The 20,292-nt window shown below is 42.9% G+C and overlaps 2 protein-coding genes across 9 annotated transcripts in view; one reads left to right on the forward strand and one right to left on the reverse strand.

The window, feature by feature from the left end:
- NAT8L (N-acetyltransferase 8 like) overlaps nucleotides 1-20,292 on the forward strand; it is an 80,676-nt gene that overhangs the window by 17,983 nt on the left and 42,401 nt on the right. For both annotated transcript variants that reach the window (XM_056554958.1, XM_056554957.1), the window contains exon 2: nucleotides 295-459. In XM_056554958.1, coding sequence (XP_056410933.1) covers nucleotides 295-459 — 165 coding nt within the window. The remainder of the gene's footprint in view (nucleotides 1-294; nucleotides 460-20,292) is intronic.
- Nucleotides 3,180-20,292, reverse strand: part of POLN (DNA polymerase nu) — a 245,440-nt gene continuing 228,327 nt past the window's right edge. For all 7 annotated transcript variants that reach the window (XM_056554952.1, XM_056554951.1, XM_056554949.1 and 4 more), the window contains exon 28: nucleotides 3,180-3,344. The gene's annotated coding sequence lies outside the window, so the exon portion shown is untranslated. The remainder of the gene's footprint in view (nucleotides 3,345-20,292) is intronic.

Here is a 20,292-nt window from a genome sequence, read left to right on the forward strand (position 1 = left end):
AGGACAGGGGTGGTGCTGTTTTTGGAAGAAATCAGCCCTGTTTTTCTCATCCTGGATAACCCCATGTAGGTTGATTTGTAAGGTCACTATGCATTGTTATATCACAGTGAATTGTATCAATTTGCCTCTGCTACGTGTGTATTGATATGTGTCCACGTGCATTTGTTTCTGGTCACTGTCATGTGTAAACCTGTGCTCTCTGATTCTTGTTATTTGGGATTTTTCTATTCCGAAATCAACACTAAATTCTCTTTTCTGACAGGTATCGTTTATTTCTCTTCCTTATCTCCATAGTAATATGCTTTGTTGTGACCAACTCCTTGATGCTGGCGTGCTGTATGCCCATCATTCTATTGGGCATGAGATACTACTTCAGTAGAAAAATAATCCTCCACCTTCTCGAGTGTGCTCTACGCACGGATATGTCCGATATTGAACAATATTACATGAAACAGCCGGGTGAGTATAACCCCCCCCCTCCCCTCTACATAAAGGAACATTCTACGCTGAGCCCCTTATCACAGCCCCCCCCTTTATTCTTGCTTCGAGGCAACACTGAAAAATGGCGCAGATATCTTTTCAATTTTTATATATTTTTTTGCTTTAACTAAGTCCGGGAATTTTCATGCATGTTCTTCTGCCTAGGCTAGAAAAAAAAAACAGATTTTTTTCTTGTGGTTATTGTCTGTGTATATATCTGACTGCAAGTCAAGGCTACCAGCGACACGCATTATCTGGACACTGCATGAGCTGGAAAGGTAGGTATGTGTTCATTTATTTAGGTGTCCTGGGGTGTAGTAGTGCAGCAGATGTGTATAACAGGGTTTCGAAACCAGCCAGCCTCCAGAAGCTGCAAAACTACAACTCCCAGCATGCCTGGACTCCCGGGCATGCTGGGAGTTGTAGATTTGCAACAGCTGGAGGCACGCTGGTTGGGAAACACCTGATGTAAACAGTTGTGGTCAAAAGTTTTGACACTGACACACTGGTCCAAAAGCTGGCATCCAACATGTCAGGAAAAATCATCTTGAAAAAGAAGAAATGTCAACGCTGTCAATATGTATTTGTCAATAAAAGAATAAAACCTTATGAAATGCTTAGAATTCTACTTCAGTATAGAAACATCTGACTTAAAATATCGAAAATCAATCAAGCAGCAAACTTTGTAAAAAACTAAAATTTGTGTCGGTCTCAAAACTTTTGGCAATATCTGTCAGCATGGCAGAGTTGAATTTGTCATTGGTTTTATGTAGGACTGTGGGTTATCAGGGTGCATGTACATTCAGCTCTGCTTTATCTGCCTGGCAACTAAAATGGTCACCAATGCAAATAAAAAGAAATATTATTTGGCTATCATATATCTGTCTAGGATAACATAGATATGAGAGAAAGATATGGGAGACATGAGATAGATATGAGATAGATATGAGAGATAGATAGATAGATACAGGACAAATAGAAACGGCACAACCAAAGTCCAAAAGGAAATAAGAGGTAGGGGTGCCCGCATACTTGGAACCTGGGACCACTGGTTCCTCAGTCAGTACACAGAACAATATGATGCAGCATGCCACAAGGTTGCAGAAAATGGTGGTTTATTCCATCATGTGCAAAGACAAGACACATCATGTGCCAGCCTCACACTGGCTTTTTCAATAGATAGATAGATAGATAGATATGAGATAGATATGAGAGATATATAGGAGATAGATAGATAGATAGATATGAGATAGATAGATATGAGATAGATATGAGAGATAGATAGGAGATAGATAGATAGATAGATAGATAGATAGATATGAGATAGATAGATAGATAAATATGAGATAGATAGATATGAGACAGATATGAGATAGATAGATAGATAGATAGATAGATAGATAGATAGATAGAGCAGGAAAGCAGCACTCCAGGGTAAAAAAAGGTGCTCGGGTGCCTACTGTGTCGGGTCTAGGTTGGGGACCCCTCCAAACACAGAAAAATTAAATAGACAGTGGCACACCAGGTGTCAGCAAAAAAAATGTGATTTATTCAAAAGACGCCTAACACGTCTTTTGAATAAATCACATTTTTTTTGCTGACACCTGGTGTGCCACTGTCTATTTAATTTTTCTGTAGATAGATAGATAGATAGATAGATATGAGATAGATAAATAGGAGATAGATATATATGAGATAGATAGATATTAGATAGATAGATAGATATGAGATAGGAGATAGGAGATAGATAGATAGATAGATAGATAGATATGAGAATAAAGATAGATATTAAAATAATTTGAAAACGAGTAGATAGATAGATAGATATGAGATAGATACACTGGGGATCAAAAGTTTGGGCACCCCAGGTAAAAATTTGTATTAAAGAAGTCAAGGCATAAGTCAAGGAAAGATGGAAAAATCTCCAAAATGCATCAAATTACAGATTAGACATTCTTATAATATGTCAACAAAAGTTAGATTTTATTTCCATCATTTACACTTTCAAAATAACAGAAAACCAAAAAATGGTGTCTGCAAAAGTTTGGGCACCCTGCAGAATTTATAGCATGCACTGCCCCCTTTGCAAAGCTGAGACCTGCCAGTGTCATGGATTATTCTCAATCATCATCTGGGAAGACCAGGTGATGTCAATCTCAAAGGTTTTAAATGCCCAGACTCATCTGACCTTGCCCCAACAATCAGCACCATGGGTTCTTCTAAGCAGTTGTCTAGAAATCTGAAACTGAAAATAGTTGACGCTCACAAAGCTGGAGAAGGCTATAAGAAGATAGCAAAACGTTTTCAGATGTCAATATCCTCTGTTCGGAATGTAATTAAGAAACAGCAGTCATCAGGAACAGAGGAAGTTAAAGCAAGATCTGGAAGACCAAGAAAAATATCAGACAGAACAGCTCGCAGGATTGTGCGAAAAACAATTCAAAACCCACGTTTGACTGCACAATCCCTCCAGAAAGATCTGGCAGACACTGGAGTTGTGGTACACTATTCCACTATAAAGAGATACTTGTACAAATATGGTCTTCATGGAAGAGTCATCAGAAGAAAACCTCTTCTACGTCCTCATCACTAAAATCAACGTTTGAACTTTGCAAATGAACATATAGACAAGCCTGATGCATTTTGGAAACAAGTTCTGTGGACCAACCAGAGATTAATGGAAATAACGGAGCACTCACCCCTTTAATTCGGTGCAGACAAAAGCTTCTTTATTCAACCAGTACATGCAGACAGGGATATCAGCAATGCAGGGAAGGCTGATATGATGTTAAGCGGGGGGTCCAGCCATCACACAGTCCGTATCTCGCAGTTGCGCTTCGTCAGGCCCCCAGGCGTTCTGTGGACTGATGAGGTTAAAATGTAACTTTTTGGCCGGAATGAGCTAAGGTACGTTTGGAGAAGAAGGGGAACAGAATTTAATGAAAAGAACCACTGTCCAACTGTTAAGCATAGGGGTGGATCAATCATGCTTTGGGGTTGTATTGCAGCCAGTGGCACAGGGAACATCTCACTAGTAGAAGGAAAAATGGATTCAATAAAACTTCAGCAAATTTTGGATGCTAACTTGATGCCATCTGTGAAAAAGCTGAAGTTAAAGAGAGGATGGCTTCTACAAATGGATAATGATCCTAAACGGGGGATTACATCAAGAGGCGTAAACGGAAGGTTTTGCCATGGCCTTCACAATCTCCTGACCTCAACATAATTAAAAATCTATGGATAGACCTTAAAAGAGCAGTGCGTGACAGACAGCCCAGAAATCTCAAAGAACTGGAAGACTTTGTAAGGAAGAATGGGCAAAGATACCTCAACCAAGAATTGTAAGACTCTTGGCTGGCTTCAAAAAACATTACAAGCTGTGATACTTGCCAAAAGGGGCAGTACAAGATATTGACTCTGCAGGGTGCCCAAACCTTTGCAGATGCCATTTTTTTGTTTTCTGTTATTTTGAAAGTGTAAATGATGGAAATAAAATCTAACTTTTGTTGACATATTATAAGAATGTCTAATCTGTAATTTGTTGCCTTTTGGAGATTTTTCCATCTTTCCTTGGCTTCTTTATGCACATTAATGCAATTTTTAACGTGGGGTGCCCAAACTTTTGATCCCCACTGTAGATATGAGATAGATAGATATGAGATAGATATGAAAATAAAGATAGATATTAAAATAATTAGAAAAAGATTAGATAGATAGATAGATATGAGATAGATAGGTATAAAATGGATAGATAGAAACTCACTGTATCTATCTCAAATCTATCTATATCATATAGATAAACAGACAGATATGATATATATATATATATTGGATAGATAGATATGAGATAGACACAGTGGGGGGGATTTATCAAAATTGTCTATTTTCCGGATCAATATAGACCAACCTAAGGCCGGTCTATTGTGCACCTAATTTATCAAATGGCGCATGGCTCTTGATAAATTCTGTGCACGGACTTGGGGATCTGTGGTTTAGACAGTATTCAAACCTGCTCCAGCATGGTCTAACATTTCAGCATACTTTTGCCCGATGCGAATTTTTGCGGAAAAGTCGCTATTGATAAATTCAGCACCAATGCATTTTTCCATCTAAAATAGACTAGAATGCATCATGAACTAAAAATCCTCCAAAGAAAAAGTTGCGAAAAAGTATTTAGACTGCGACTTTCTGTACGACAATTTTAGACAGGAAAAACCAGTCTAAATCCTTTGATAAATCTCCCCCAGTGAGTTTGTATCTATCCATTTTCTATCTATCTAGCTATCTATCTCATATATATATTATCTATTTCATATGTGTCTGACTGTCTATCTATATATCTATCCATTTTCTATCTATCTCATATATAATATCTATTTCATATGTGTCTTACTGTCTATATATCCTGCTGCAGTCAGATAATGTAGATTTCTACACATTGACAAAGAAAATTTAAAAACAAAGTAAAATATTTTATGACTTGTTAAGGTTGGAGTAATTTTTATGCTTTTACATTTCACATTGTTATTATTAGTTGTTAATCTGAAGTCACATGGTTAGTTGCGCTGTTCCCTTTCAGACAGGAGACTTGATGCGGTCCGCTGACTGTCTATTTTGTATGACTAGAGCCTGGATGCCTCCAGATAGCTCTCGGCTAGAGAAACAATGATCAGACAAGCTGGATTTTTACCTGTTTAATCCTTTGTTTCCACAGATAATCAGCACCTTCCTCCCTAAATAGAAATAATAGGCCGTATTGTACTAGTATACGTATGAGAGAGTCTATAGCATTCAGTCTACCACTACTCTATGGCAATATGAAGGCCTATTGGAGTCTATAGACCTTTGAACTTAAGAAGACATCAGTATTATCAATGGCACCTTGCATTGGGCCCCAGGAGCCTCAAGTAATAACACTAAATATAGTATTCATTCATTCATTGCTATCCAATGGCTGTAGCATTCTGTCACTGGCTTTTAGCCTATCACTATTCCATCACATGAACCTTTAGCCTTTAGCCTACCGCTATTCCATGACTGCAAGGGAAAATGTATCAATACCTGTATAGAGGAAGAGGAGTGGTGCAGTAGCCCATAGCAACCAATCAGAACGCTTCTTTAATTTTTACAGGCCTCTTATAAAAGTCTGGTTGCTATAGGCAATTGCACCACTCTTCCTCTACATAGGTTTTGATTAATCTTCTCCAGTGTCCGTATGCTACCCCAATTTCATCAATATATACTTTAGCCTACCGCTATCGCATCACTATATACATTAGACCACTGCTATCTGATCACTAAATACTTTAGCCTACTGCTATCTCATCACTATATCCTCTAGCCTACTGCTATCTCATCACTATATACTTAGCCTACTACTATCTCATCATTATATACTTTAGCCTAGTACTACATCATCACTATATACTTTAGACTACTGCTATCTCATCACTATATACTTTAGACTACTGCTATCTAATCTCTATATCCTTTAGCCTACTGCTATCTCATCACTATATCCTCTAGCCTACTGCTATCTCATCACTATATACTTTAGCCTACTGCTATCTCATCACTATATACTTTAGACTACTGCTATCTCATCACTATATCCTTTAGCCTACTACTATCTCATCACTATATCCTCTAGCCTACTGCTATCTCATCACTATATCCTTTAGACTACTGCGAACACATCACTATATACTTTAGACAACTGGTACATCATCACTATATACTTTAGACTACTGCTATCTCATCACTATATCCTTTAGCCTACTGCTATCTCATCACTATATCCTCTAGCCTACTGCTATCTCATCACTATATACTTTAGCCTACCGCTATCTCATCACTATATCCTCTAGCCTACTACTATCTCATTACTATATACTTTAGCCTACTGCTATCTCATGACTATATCCTTTAGCCTACTGCTATCTCATCACTAAATACTTTAGCCTACTGCTATCTCATCACTATATCCTCTAGCCTACTACTATCTCATTACTATATACTTTAGCCTACTGCTATCTCATCACTATATACTTTAGACTACTGCTATCTCATCACTATATACTTTAGACTACTGCTATCTCATCACTATATACTTTAGACTACTGCTATCTCATCACTATATCCTTTAGCCTACTGCTATCTCATCCCTATATCCTTTAGCCTACTACTATCTCATCACTATATACTTTAGACTACTGCTATCTCATACTGTATTCTTTACACCACTGCTATCTCATCACTATATCCTTTAGCCTACTGCTATCTCATTACTATATCCTTTAGCCTACTGCTATCTCATCACTATATCCTTTAGCCTACTGCTATCTCATCACTATATCCTTTAGCCTACTGCTATCTCATCACTATATCCTTTAGCCTACTGCTATCTCATCACTATATCCTTTAGCCTACTGCTATCTCATCACTATATCCTTTAGCCTACTACTACCTCATCACTATATACTTTAGACTACTGCTATCTCATCACTATATCCTTTAGCCTACTGCTATCTCATCACTATATTGTTTAGCCTACTGCTATGCTATCAGTTTAGCCTTCAGTCCATCACTATCCCATCACTTTAAGTTTCAGACTACCTCTATTCCATAACTATAGCCTTGAGTCTATCACTGTCCAATCACTTTAGCCTTCAGTCTACAGATATGCCATAACTTCAGCCTTCAGACAAGCACTATCCTATTACTTTAAAGGGGTACTTTGGCCCTAAGACATCTTATCCCCTATCCAAAGGATAGGGGATAAGATGTCTGATCGCGGGAGATCCTGCTGTTGGGGACCCTCGCAATCTTTCATGCAGCACTCACCTGTGTGAGCTGCATGCATCGCTGAAGGCTCCGAGTCTGAAGCCTCACGACCACAGGGCCGGAGTATCGTGACGTCATGACTCCGTCCCCGTGTGACACCACATCCCGTCTCCTCAATGCAAGCCTATGGGAGGGTATCCAGAAAGAAAAAGAAACACGCAAAACAGCGCACACCCATAAATATAAAAAAAAAGTACTCTTTATTAATACATGAATCAAAAAGACAGACAAGATTCTTAAAAACATTTAAAACAGGCCTAAAGCAGCCAAAGCACAAAACAGGGTGAGCTCCCTCAGCAAAGGGATCCCCACCCAGGGCACATGCCTATTACATTACATCAATATCGTCCCTATGTCATACAAATAAGCTACCGCATAACACTAAATTCATCACAACAGCCCATATACAACCTGTATTCTCATGTAGCAAGTAGTGGTGAAGTGACACAGGACGGTTAATGGAGGTGTTACCAGGCAAGTGCCCCCCTAAAGACCCCACGCGTTCCGTTGCCCGTCGGCAACTTCCTCAGGGGTGTTGTGCTTCTATTTCCTTGCATCTGTCTTATATATATTCCATAATCAACTTAATTGCAAAGGTCTGTTTGACCAGAAGGAGATACCTGTGAGTCTCTGTGGTTTCATGTCCGAGCTCCACTTCCGGGTCTCCTACCCGAGCGCTGTCGCTCGCTTGAACTTCCGGATCACACCCGTAGCTTCACATATCAACCACGCATGCACACTCCATACTGCAGACTTCCGGATCACATCCGCAGCTCCGAAACATCATCCACGCATGCGCGCTCCATACTACAAAATTCATTGCTTGCGCTTGCGCAGTGCGCTCCAGAATACACTCCGTCATTCATTCATTCTTGGGCTACGTCCTGACATACCCCTATGTGTATCACTTGTAGCTGTGCGCTCTACCACTATGGTCACAAGCTAATTCATCCATCCCCCTCACTATAAACCATAGTCTTTCAAATAGTGGTCCCTCAATACTATGTATTTCAATAAACCGATCTTATATTATAGACAAAAAAAAAATATATATATATATATACACATAGAAGATTTTATAGACAATTAAAGATCATTATCCTAAGCTAGTAAAAAATATAAATATATACAGAATAAATAGTATACCATATGAACTCTGTGTGATACAGCCAATATTTAACATACCAGTTCAGACCTTATATAGAGAGGGCTGGCTAATATCCCACACATCAGTATGAGACATGGTTATTATTATTGATAACAAGCATTGATAACAAGCATACAAGGGTAGCAACCCACGTGAACACACCCATAAACATAGCCATGGGCGTATATATAGAATATTTTATCACCTAATCTACCTATGTGCACATCAGAACGCACCTACATATATCCAAAGAAAAAAAAAAAATATATATATATATAAAAAATTTTTTTTATATAAATATATAATTAATAAATAATAATAATAGAATGAAATATATTATAATAATGATAAATGGTTAAGTAGCAATATATATATAATCCATATCCCTAAATAAAATCATACACTATTCCCTAGATGAATTCATCATAATACATCCAAGTGATTATGACTCCCAGTGAGTATAAATTAACATAAATACAAAATCACAAAAGTTACATATAGTGTTAAAAAGCAATAAAGATAATAATAATATAGTGTTAAAAAGCAATAAAAATAATAGTAAATATCAACTAGAGCAATTTGTATTATAATCATAAACAATTTTTGTGCCATTATTATTATGTATCATCAATAGAAACCATTTGTTTGTTATTTCAAATGTTGCCATACTCAATACAGGCGTAACCATAGTGACAAGTACGCGCTAAAGAGCCCATAAAATGGGTCCCAGTATCTTTTTATAACCCAGATGAGGTACCTATTTTCTCTCATATAGTACAATAGAGTACATGGTTAGGCCAAGGGGAGCGCACCCCCACATATCCCAATAAAAACCGCAACATACATCAACCCACATTGCTTCATCATACCATACCACATGTGCACATCATACATACAGTACCACACAGTTATTCTTCATCTTCTACCTACTAGACCACAGGTATCTCCTTCGAACTCAATGTATTGTCATGTAACTACATTTTATTGAACAGACTAGTTATTTATAACCAATTAATCAAAGACTACTGTCATATATATATGCAATACACATAGTGCGGCCGACCATAGCCCCCACCAGCTCACCTTACCCTACTATGTTTCTGGTGGTTCTTGCTTTGGAGGGCAAAAACATTTCCAAAAGCAAGACCTATAATAATAATAATAATAACCATGTCTCATACTGATGTGTGGGGTATTAGCCGGCCCTCTCTACATAGGGTCTGAACTGGTATGTTAAATATTGGCTGTATCACACAGAGTTCATATGGTATACTATTTATTCTGTATATATTTATATTTTTTACTAGCTTAGGATAATGATCTTTAATTGTCTATAAAATCTTCTATGTGTGTATATATATATATATATATATTTTTTTTTTTGTCTATAATATAAGATCGGTTTATTGAAATACATAGTATTGAGGGACCACTATTTGAAAGACTATGGTTTATAGTGAGGGGGATGGATGAATTAGCTTGTGACCATAGTGGTAGAGCGCACAGCTACAAGTGATACACATAGGGGTATGTCAGGACGTAGCCCAAGAATGAATGAATGACGGAGTGTATTCTGGAGCGCACTGCGCAAGCAATGAGTTTTGTAGTATGGAGCGCGCATGCGTGGATGATGTTTCGGAGCTGCGGATGTGATCCGGAAGTCTGCAGTATGGAGTGTGCATGCGTGGTTGATATGTGAAGCTACGGGTGTGATCCGGAAGTTCAAGCGAGCGACAGCGCTCGGGTAGGAGACCCGGAAGTGGAGCTCGGACATGAAACCACAGAGACTCACAGGTATCTCCTTCTGGTCAAACAGACCTTTGCAATTAAGTTGATTATGGAATATATATAAGACAGATGCAAGGAAATAGAAGCACAACACCCCTGAGGAAGTTGCCGACGGGCAACGGAACGCGTGGGGTCTTTAGGGGGGCACTTGCCTGGTAACACCTCCATTAACCGTCCTGTGTCACTTCACCACTACTTGCTACATGAGAATACAGGTTGTATATGGGCTGTTGTGATGAATTTAGTGTTATGCGGTAGCTTATTTGTATGACATAGTGACGATATTGATGTAATGTAATAGGCATGTGCCCTGGGTGGGGATCCCTTTGCTGAGGGAGCTTACCCTGTTTTGTGCTTTGGCTGCTTTAGGCCTGTTTTAAATGTTTTTAAGAATCTTGTCTGTCTTTTTGATTCATGTATTAATAAAGAGTACTTTTTTTTTATATTTATGGGTGTGCGCTGTTTTGCGTGTTTCTTTTTCTTTCTGGATACTGTATTACATTGATACGTATAGCAGCACCCCTTTTCTAATTGATGTGGCTGAGCCCGCTCACATTGTAGTGATTGTAGCCTATGGGAGGGGGCGTGACGACAGTCTACAGTCCGTGACAACAGTCCTTAGGGGGTAGGCGAGATAGATATGATGATAGATAGATACAGATAGATAGATAGATATGACAGACAAACAGATAGATATATATGAGACAGATAGAGAAATAGATAGATATTAGAGATGAGCGAACTTACAGTAAATTCGATTCATCACGAACTTCTCGGCTCGGCAGTTGATGACTTTTCCTGCATAAATTAGTTCAGCTTTCCGGTGTTCCTCTTTCCTAGGACTGTATCCACCTTTTCCAGCCCACCGGAGCACCGGAAAGCTGAACTAATTTATGCAGGAAAAGTCATCAACCGCCGAGCTGAGAAGTTCGTGACAAATCGAATTTACTGTAAGTTCGCTCATCTCTAATAGATATGAGACATAGATAGAAACTCACTGTATAGATAGATACAGTGAGTTTCTATCTATGTCTCATATCTATCTATATATCTATTTGTCTGTCATATCTATCTAATATCTATCTATCTGTATCTATCTGTATCTGTCTTATATATATTTTTCTCTATTTCATATCTGTCTGACTGTCTATACATCTATTTCATATCTATGTATCTATCTATCCATCCAAGTATTCACATACTAAACAAAAGTTGACATAATAATACACACATGGGGGCAAATTTATCAAAACCTGTGCAAAGGAAAAGTTGCCCAGTTGCCCATAGCAACCAATCAGATCACTTCTTTCATTTTGCAGAGGCCTTGTTAAAAATGAAAGAAGAAATCTGATTGGTTGCTATGGGCAACTCAGCAACGTTTCCTCTGGACAGGTTTTGATAAATCTCCCCCCATGGGTTTTCCTGCTGCAGTCAGGCAGATAATGTATATTTTTACACATACTTACATAGGGAATAAAAGTTTAACCTATGAGATCCTGGCTGGACTCGCTGACCAGCGCTGTGGGTACACACCACTAGTCTAATGAATATCTCCATTTTGCTTCTGCATTTGATTTTACAGCGGCTTCTCATTTATGAAGCTAACTTAATTTACAGCAGCTTGGCCAGGGACGCATTTACCAGAGCACTTCACTATAAATTGACAGTCTGTATGATTGCCGCGGAATCAATTAGATTTGCCGATTTCCGTATAATCATTGGTCTATTCTGACACATCGAATTCTACAGACTTTGGTTCCAGATGTGGGCAAGCTTCATAAATATGTTATTTTTTTCTGTAGTCTAGGCTAGTGTTTCCTAACCAGTGTGCCTCCAGCTGTTGCAAAACTACAACTCCCAGCATGCCCGTCCAGCCGTTGGCTGGACGGGCATGCTGGGAGTTGTAGTTTTGCAACAGCTGGAGGCACACTGGTTGGTAAACCTTGTCTTATGCATACACTGCAGTGCGGGCTTGCTGGGAGTTGGGGTTTTGCAACAGCTGGAGGCACAATGGTCTAATTCACCCATTGCAGTCCAGGCATGCAGGGATTTTGTTGCTTCTCCCCCTCCTCTTTACTGGCAGCAAACAAACCGGATGAGAGCAAGACATGTGCAGAGACGAGCAAATACAGAGTATTCACATAGATAAGATGCCGGAGTCTCTGTAAGGTGCCAGATTCCTCTAGATTAAGTAATGTCAATTACTATGGAGGTTGGATTATAATACCATGGATCTGTTGATCCATAGTAATGCATGGTAAAGCGTTTCTCTGTCTAAGGCTGGGTTCAGACCACGTTTTTGCAATACAGTTCCCGTACCAGGTTTTTGATAAAAAAATTGATTCCTCAAAACTTGACCAAACTGTATCAAAACATGTGTACACATTTGAATCCGTATACGGTTTGAAAAATGATGTGTGGTTGCATCCGTTTTTTAATAAAAAGTATACGTTTAAAAATTTCCACTCAATTATGAATAAAGATTCACTTGTTTGATTGAAATTCCAAGAAAAAATCTGTGCAAAGTCAAAAACCGTATGGTGAAAACCGGATGGAAACGTACGCACATACTGTTCTGTATGGTTCCCATTGATTCCCATGTTAAAAAAAAAAGTATACGTTTCAATAGGGTTTTTCACCCGGACCAAAAACCGTGGTAGGCTATGGTTTTGGGTACGGGAAAAAAAACTGACAAAACCTTACAGGATGCAAAACAGACACAACCGGAGGCATCGTTTGGCATACAGTTTTCAATGGAGAGTCAATGCATTTGGTTTTCAATACGGTTCCGTATGGTTTTCAAATTGAAAGCGTATACGGGAACTGTATTGCAAAAACGTGGTGTGAACCCAGCCTTAGAAAGAGTATTTTCAAATGCCATATAAGGGAATTGTAAGTAGTTATACTTATAGATAAGGGAGTCAATAGTAGGGGACAGCAAAGGGTCTCTGGAGGACATAGCACATCCATGCATTACACAAGCAGCCCAATGGTTTCAGTGGGAATTATGTAATGCTTACTTTCACCTGTGGAGGTGCTACAGGGAAATCCAACACATGTTGTAAGGTTCCACAGATTGCATTTAATCGCCCTCTAGTCTATATGCTGCCCTCTAGTCTATATGCTGCCCTCTAGTCTATATGCTGCCCTCTAGTCTATATGCTGCCCTCTAGTCTATATGCTGTCCTCTAGTCTATATGCTCCCCTCTAGTCTATATGCTGCCCTCTAGTCTATATGCTGCCCTCTAGTCTATATGCTGCCCTATAGTCTATATGCTCCCATCTAGTCTATATGCTGCCCTCTAGTCTATATGCTGCCCTCTAGTCTATATGCTCCCCTCTAGTCTATATGCTGCCCTCTAGTCTATATGCTCCCCTCTAGTCTATATGCTGTCCTCTAGTCTATATGCTCCCCTCTAGTCTATATGCTGCCCTCTAGTCTATATGCTGCCCTCTAGTCTATATGCTGTCCTCTACACTGTTTGCTGATCTACAGGGTCGGCCATTTATATGGATACACCTTAATAAAATGGGAATGGTTGGTGATATTAACTTCCTGTTTGTGGCACATTAGTATATGTGAGGGGGAAACTTTTCAATATGGGTGGTTGTCACGATGCCGGCTGGCAGGTAGTGGATCCTCTGTGCCAGAGAGGGATTGGCGTGGACCGTGCTAGTGGATCGGTTCTAAGTCACTACTGGTTTTCACCAGAGCCCGCCGCAAAGCGGGATGGTCTTGCTGCGGCGGTAGTGACCAGGTCGTATCCACTAGCAACGGCTCAACCTCTCTGGCTGCTGAAGATAGGCGCGGTACAAGGGAGTAGACAGAAGCAAGGTCGGACGTAGCAGAAGGTCGGGGCAGGCAGCAAGGATCGTAGTCAGGGGCAACGGCAGGAGGTCTGGAACACAGGCTAGGAACATACAAGGAAACACTTTCACTGGCACGATGGCAACAAGATCCGGCAAGGAAGTGCAGGGGAAGTGAGGTGATATAGGGAAGTGCACAGGTGATAACACTAATAGGAACCACTGCGCCAATCAGCGGCGCAGTGGCCCTTTAAATCGCAAAGACCCGGCGCGCGCGCGCCCTAGGGATCGGGGCCGCGCGCGCCGGGACAGGACTGACGGAGAGCGAGTCAGGTACGGGAGCCGGGGTGCGCATCGCGAGCGGGCGCTACCCGCATCGCGAATCGCATCCCGGCTGGAGGCGGTATCGCAGCGCCCCGGGTCAGTGGATCTGACCGGAGCGCTGCAGTGAGGAGAGTGTAGCGAGCGCTCCGGGGAGGAGCGGGGACCCGGAGCGCTCGGCGTAACAGTACCCCCCCCCCCTTGGGTCTCCCCCTCTTCTTAGAGCCTGAGAACCTGAGGAGCAGACTTTTGTCTAGGATATTGTCCTCAGGTTCCCAGGATCTCTCTTCTGGACCACAACCCTCCCAATCCACTAAAAAAAAGGTTTTCCCTCTGACCTTTTTGGATGCCAGAATCTCTTTGACGGAGAAGATGTCCGAGGAGCCGGAAACAGGAGTGGGAGGAACAGATTTGGGAGAGAAACGGTTAATGATAAGTGGTTTAAGAAGAGAAACGTGAAAGGCATTAGGAATACGAAGAGAAGGAGGAAGAAGAAGTTTGTAAGAGACAGGATTAATCTGGCACAAAATTTTGAAAGGACCAAGATAGCGTGGTCCCAACTTATAGCTAGGGACACGGAAGCGGACATATTTAGCGGAGAGCCATACCTTGTCTCCAGGGGAAAAAATGGGAGGAGCTCTTCTTTTCTTATCCGCGAACTTCTTCATGCGTGATGAAGCCTGTAAGAGAGAATTTTGGGTCTCTCTCCATATGATGGAAAGATCACGAGAAATTTCATCCACAGCGGGCAGACCAGAGGGCAAGGGGGTAGGGAGGGGGGGAAGAGGGTGACGGCCGTACACCACGAAAAATGGGGATTTGGAGGAAGATTCAGAGACTCTGAAGTTATACGAGAATTCGGCCCATGGTAGAAGATCTGCCCAGTCATCCTGGCGGGAGGAAACAAAATGTCGTAAATAATCACCCAAGACCTGGTTAATTCTTTCTACTTGTCCATTGGATTGAGGATGATATGCAGAAGAAAAATTTAATTTAATCTTGAGTTGTTTACAGAGAGCCCTCCAGAATTTAGACACGAATTGGACGCCTCTATCCGAGACGATCTGCGTGGGCAACCCGTGAAGACGAAAAATGTGTACAAAAAATTGTTTAGCCAACTGAGGCGCTGAAGGAAGACCAGGAAGAGGGATGAAATGTGCCATTTTGGAGAATCGATCAACGACCACCCAAACAACAGTGTTGCCATGGGATGGGGGTAAGTCTGTAATAAAATCCATACCAATCAGAGACCAAGGCTGTTCGGGGACAGGCAGAGGATGAAGAAAACCAGCGGGCTTCTGGCGAGGAGTCTTATCCCGGGCACAGATAGTGCAGGCTCGCACAAAGTCCACAACATCCGTCTCCAGAGTCGGCCACCAATAGAAGCGAGAGATGAGTTGCACAGATTTCTTGATGCCTGCATGACCTGCGAGATGGGAGGAGTGACCCCATTTGAGGATTCCGAGGCGTTGGCGTGGAGAAACAAAGGTCTTTCCTGGAGGAGTTTGCCTGATGGAGGCTGGAGAAGTGGAAATCAGGCAGTCAGGAGGAATGATGTGTTGCGGAGAGAGTTCAACTTCAGAAGCATCCGAGGAACGAGAGAGAGCATCGGCCCTAATGTTCTTATCGGCAGGCCGAAAGTGAATTTCAAAATTAAATCGGGCAAAGAACAGAGACCACCTGGCCTGGCGAGGATTCAGCCGTTGGGCAGACTGGAGGTAGGAGAGGTTCTTGTGATCGGTGTAAATAATAACTGGAAATCTTGATCCCTCCAGCAGATGCCTCCATTCCTCAAGTGCTAATTTAATGGCTAGAAGCTCTCGATCCCCGATGGAGTAGTTCCTCTCCGCCGGAGAGAAGGTCCTAGAAAAAAAACCACAAGTAACAGCATGCCCGGAAGAATTTTTTTGTAGAAGGACAGCTCCAGCTCCCACAGAGGAGGCATCAACCTCCAATAGGAAGGGTTTAGATGGGTCAGGTCTGGAGAGCACGGGAGTCGAAGAAAAGGCAGACTTGAGCCGTTTAAAGGCGTCTTCCGCTTGAGGAGGCCAAGACTTGGGATCGGCATTTTTTTTGGTTAAAGCCACGATAGGAGCCACAACGGTAGAAAAATGTGGAATAAATTGTCTGTAATAATTGGCGAACCCCAAAAAACGTTGGATAGCACGGAGTCCGGAGGGGCGTGGCCAATCTAAGACGGCAGAGAGTTTGTCTGGATCCATTTGTAGTCCCTGGCCAGAGACCAAGTATCCTAGGAAAGGAAGAGATTGGCATTCAAACAGACATTTCTCTATTTTGGCATAGAGTTGATTGTCACGAAGTCTCTGAAGAACCATACGGACATGCTGGCGGTGTTCTTCTAGATTGGCAGAAAAAATCAGGATATCGTCCAGATATACAACAACACAGGAGTATAAGAGATCACGAAAAATTTCATTAACAAAGTCTTGGAAGACGGCAGGGGCGTTGCACAGGCCAAAGGGCATGACCAGATACTCAAAGTGTCCATCTCTGGTGTTAAATGCCGTTTTCCATTCATCCCCCTCTCTGATGCGGATGAGATTATAAGCACCTCTTAAGTCCAGTTTGGTAAAGATGTGGGCACCTTGGAGGCGATCAAAGAGTTCAGAGATGAGGGGTAGGGGGTAGCGGTTCTTAACCGTGATTTTATTAAGACCGCGGTAGTCAATGCAAGGACGTAGAGAGCCATCTTTTTTGGACACAAAGAAAAATCCGGCTCCGGCAGGAGAGGAGGATTTACGGATAAAGCCCTTTTTTAAATTTTCCTGGACGTATTCAGACATGGCAAGAGTCTCTGGGGCGGACAGAGGATAAATTCTGCCCCGGGGTGGAGTAGTGCCCGGGAGGAGGTCGATAGGACAATCATAAGGCCTGTGAGGAGGTAGAGTCTCAGCTTGTTTTTTGCAAAAAACATCCGCAAAGTCCATATAGGCCTTAGGGAGACCGGTTACAGGAGGAACCACAGAGTCACGGCAAGGGTTACTGGGAACCGGTTTTAGGCAGTCCTTGGAACAAGAGGGCCCCCAACTCTTGATCTCCCCAGTGGACCAATCCAGGGTTGGGGCATGAAGTTGAAGCCAGGGAAGTCCAAGGAGAATTTCAGAAGTGCAATTGGGGAGGACCAAAAGTTCAATCCTCTCGTGATGAGGTCCGATGCACATTAGAAGGGGCTCCGTGCGGAAACGTATGGTACAGTCCAATCTTTCATTGTTTACACAATTGATGTAGAGGGGTCTGGCGAGACTGGTCACCGGGATGTTGAACCTGTTGACGAGAGAGGCCAAAATAAAATTTCCTGCAGATCCGGAGTCCAAGAAGGCCACAGCAGAGAAGGAGAAGGCAGAGGCAGACATCCGCACAGGCACAGTAAGACGTGGAGAAGCAGAGTAGACATCAAGGACTGTCTCACCTTTGTGCGGAGTCAGCGTACGTCTTTCCAGGCGGGGAGGACGGATAGGACAATCCTTCAGGAAGTGTTCGGTACTGGCACAGTACAGGCAGAGATTCTCCATGCGGCGTCGTGTCCTCTCTTGAGGTGTCAGGCGAGACCGGTCGACCTGCATAGCCTCCACGGCGGGAGGCACAGGAACAGATTGCAGGGGACCAGAGGAGAGAGGAGCCGGGGAGAAGAAACGCCTCGTGCGAACAGAGTCCATATCCTGGCGGAGCTCCTGACGCCTTTCGGAAAAACGCATGTCAATGCGAGTGGCTAGGTGAATGAGTTCATGTAGATTAGCAGGGATTTCTCGTGCGGCCAGAACATCTTTAATGTTGCTGGATAGGCCTTTTTTAAAGGTCGCGCAGAGGGCCTCATTATTCCAGGATAATTCTGAAGCAAGAGTACGGAATTGTACGGCATACTCGCCAACGGAAGAATTACCCTGGACCAGGTTCAACAGGGCAGTCTCAGCAGAAGAGGCTCGGGCAGGTTCCTCAAAGACACTTCGAATTTCCGAGAAGAAGGAGTGTACAGAGGCAGTGACGGGGTCATTGCGGTCCCAGAGCGGTGTGGCCCAAGACAGGGCTTTTCCAGACAGAAGGCTGACTACGAAAGCCACCTTAGACCTTTCAGTGGGAAACTGGTCCGACATCATCTCCAAGTGCAGGGAACATTGGGAAAGAAAGCCACGGCAAAACTTAGAGTCCCCATCAAATTTATCCGGCAAGGATAGTCGTAGACCAGAAGCGGCCACTCGCTGCGGAGGAGGTGCAGGAGCTGGCGGAGGAGATGATTGCTGAAGCTGTGGTAGTAACTGCTGTAGCATAATGGTCAGTTGAGACAGCTGTTGGCCTTGTTGCGCTATCTGTTGCGACTGCTGGGTGACCACCGTGGTGAGGTCAGCGACAACTGGCAGAGGAACTTCAGCGGGATCCATGGCCGGATCTACTGTCACGATGCCGGCTGGCAGGTAGTGGATCCTCTGTGCCAGAGAGGGATTGGCGTGGACCGTGCTAGTGGATCGGTTCTAAGTCACTACTGGTTTTCACCAGAGCCCGCCGCAAAGCGGGATGGTCTTGCTGCGGCGGTAGTGACCAGGTCGTATCCACTAGCAACGGCTCAACCTCTCTGGCTGCTGAAGATAGGCGCGGTACAAGGGAGTAGACAGAAGCAAGGTCGGACGTAGCAGAAGGTCGGGGCAGGCAGCAAGGATCGTAGTCAGGGGCAACGGCAGGAGGTCTGGAACACAGGCTAGGAACACACAAGGAAACGCTTTCACTGGCACGATGGCAACAAGATCCGGCAAGGAAGTGCAGGGGAAGTGAGGTGATATAGGGAAGTGCACAGGTGATAACACTAATAGGAACCACTGCGCCAATCAGCGGCGCAGTGGCCCTTTAAATCGCAAAGACCCGGCGCGCGCGCGCCCTAGGGAGCGGGGCCGCGCGCGCCGGGACAGGACTGACGGAGAGCGAGTCAGGTACGGGAGCCGGGGTGCGCATCGCGAGCGGGCGCTACCCGCATCGCGAATCGCATCCCGGCTGGAGGCGGTATCGCAGCGCCCCGGGTCAGTGGATCTGACCGGAGCGCTGCAGTGAGGAGAGTGTAGCGAGCGCTCCGGGGAGGAGCGGGGACCCGGAGCGCTCGGCGTAACAGTGGTGACCATGGCGGCCATTTTGAAGTCCGCCATTTTGAATCCAACTTCTGTTTTTTCAATAGAAAGAGGGTCATGTGACACATCAAACTCACTGGGAATTTCACAATAAAAACAATGATGTGATTGGTTTTAACTCCTGAGGAAGCCGCAGATAGCGGCGGAACGCGTGGAGCTGCTGTGGTCCCCTGTCCTGGTGAGGTATCCCTGGATCACACATTTATATTTGTGATCAGTGGTATTTTTCTTTTTCCCTTGTTTCGTACTATTGGGCTCTTGTGTATTTTCAGTTCATTTTCTGATATATTGTTAATCTTTGTACTGCCCGTACGGATACAGGTTTTTACCTCCCTGTGTGTTGGGACACCCACCAGGGACCATTGTTGGTCTGGCAGGGGGCCTTAGGTGTTTTTGTAGGGCTACAGCCCTCCACCTGATTTATGTATGTGTTTTTAAATTTTGGTGTTGCTGCCTTATGTATCAGTATTAATAAAGATGTGTATATTTTCCGTATGATTTCTGGTGTGCGTCTTCTATAGTGGTTACTTTTTCTTTTTTTCAGTATAGTCTTTGCTTAACCACTGACTGCACCCGCCCATGATTGTGGTGCCCATCCTGTAATTTTGTTTGTGTATTGGTTTTAACGTAACTTTATTCTTTCATGAGTTATTTACAAGTTTCTGACCACTTATAAAATGTGTTCAATGTGCTGCCCATTGTGTTGGATTGTCAATACAACCCTCTTCTCCCACTCTTCACACACAATGCTAGCACAGGCTTCAAGTATCCGTA

The sequence above is a fragment of the Hyla sarda genome, chromosome 1 (genome assembly GCF_029499605.1).
Source record: "Hyla sarda isolate aHylSar1 chromosome 1, aHylSar1.hap1, whole genome shotgun sequence".
NCBI classification, from domain to species: Eukaryota; Metazoa; Chordata; class Amphibia; order Anura; family Hylidae; genus Hyla; species Hyla sarda.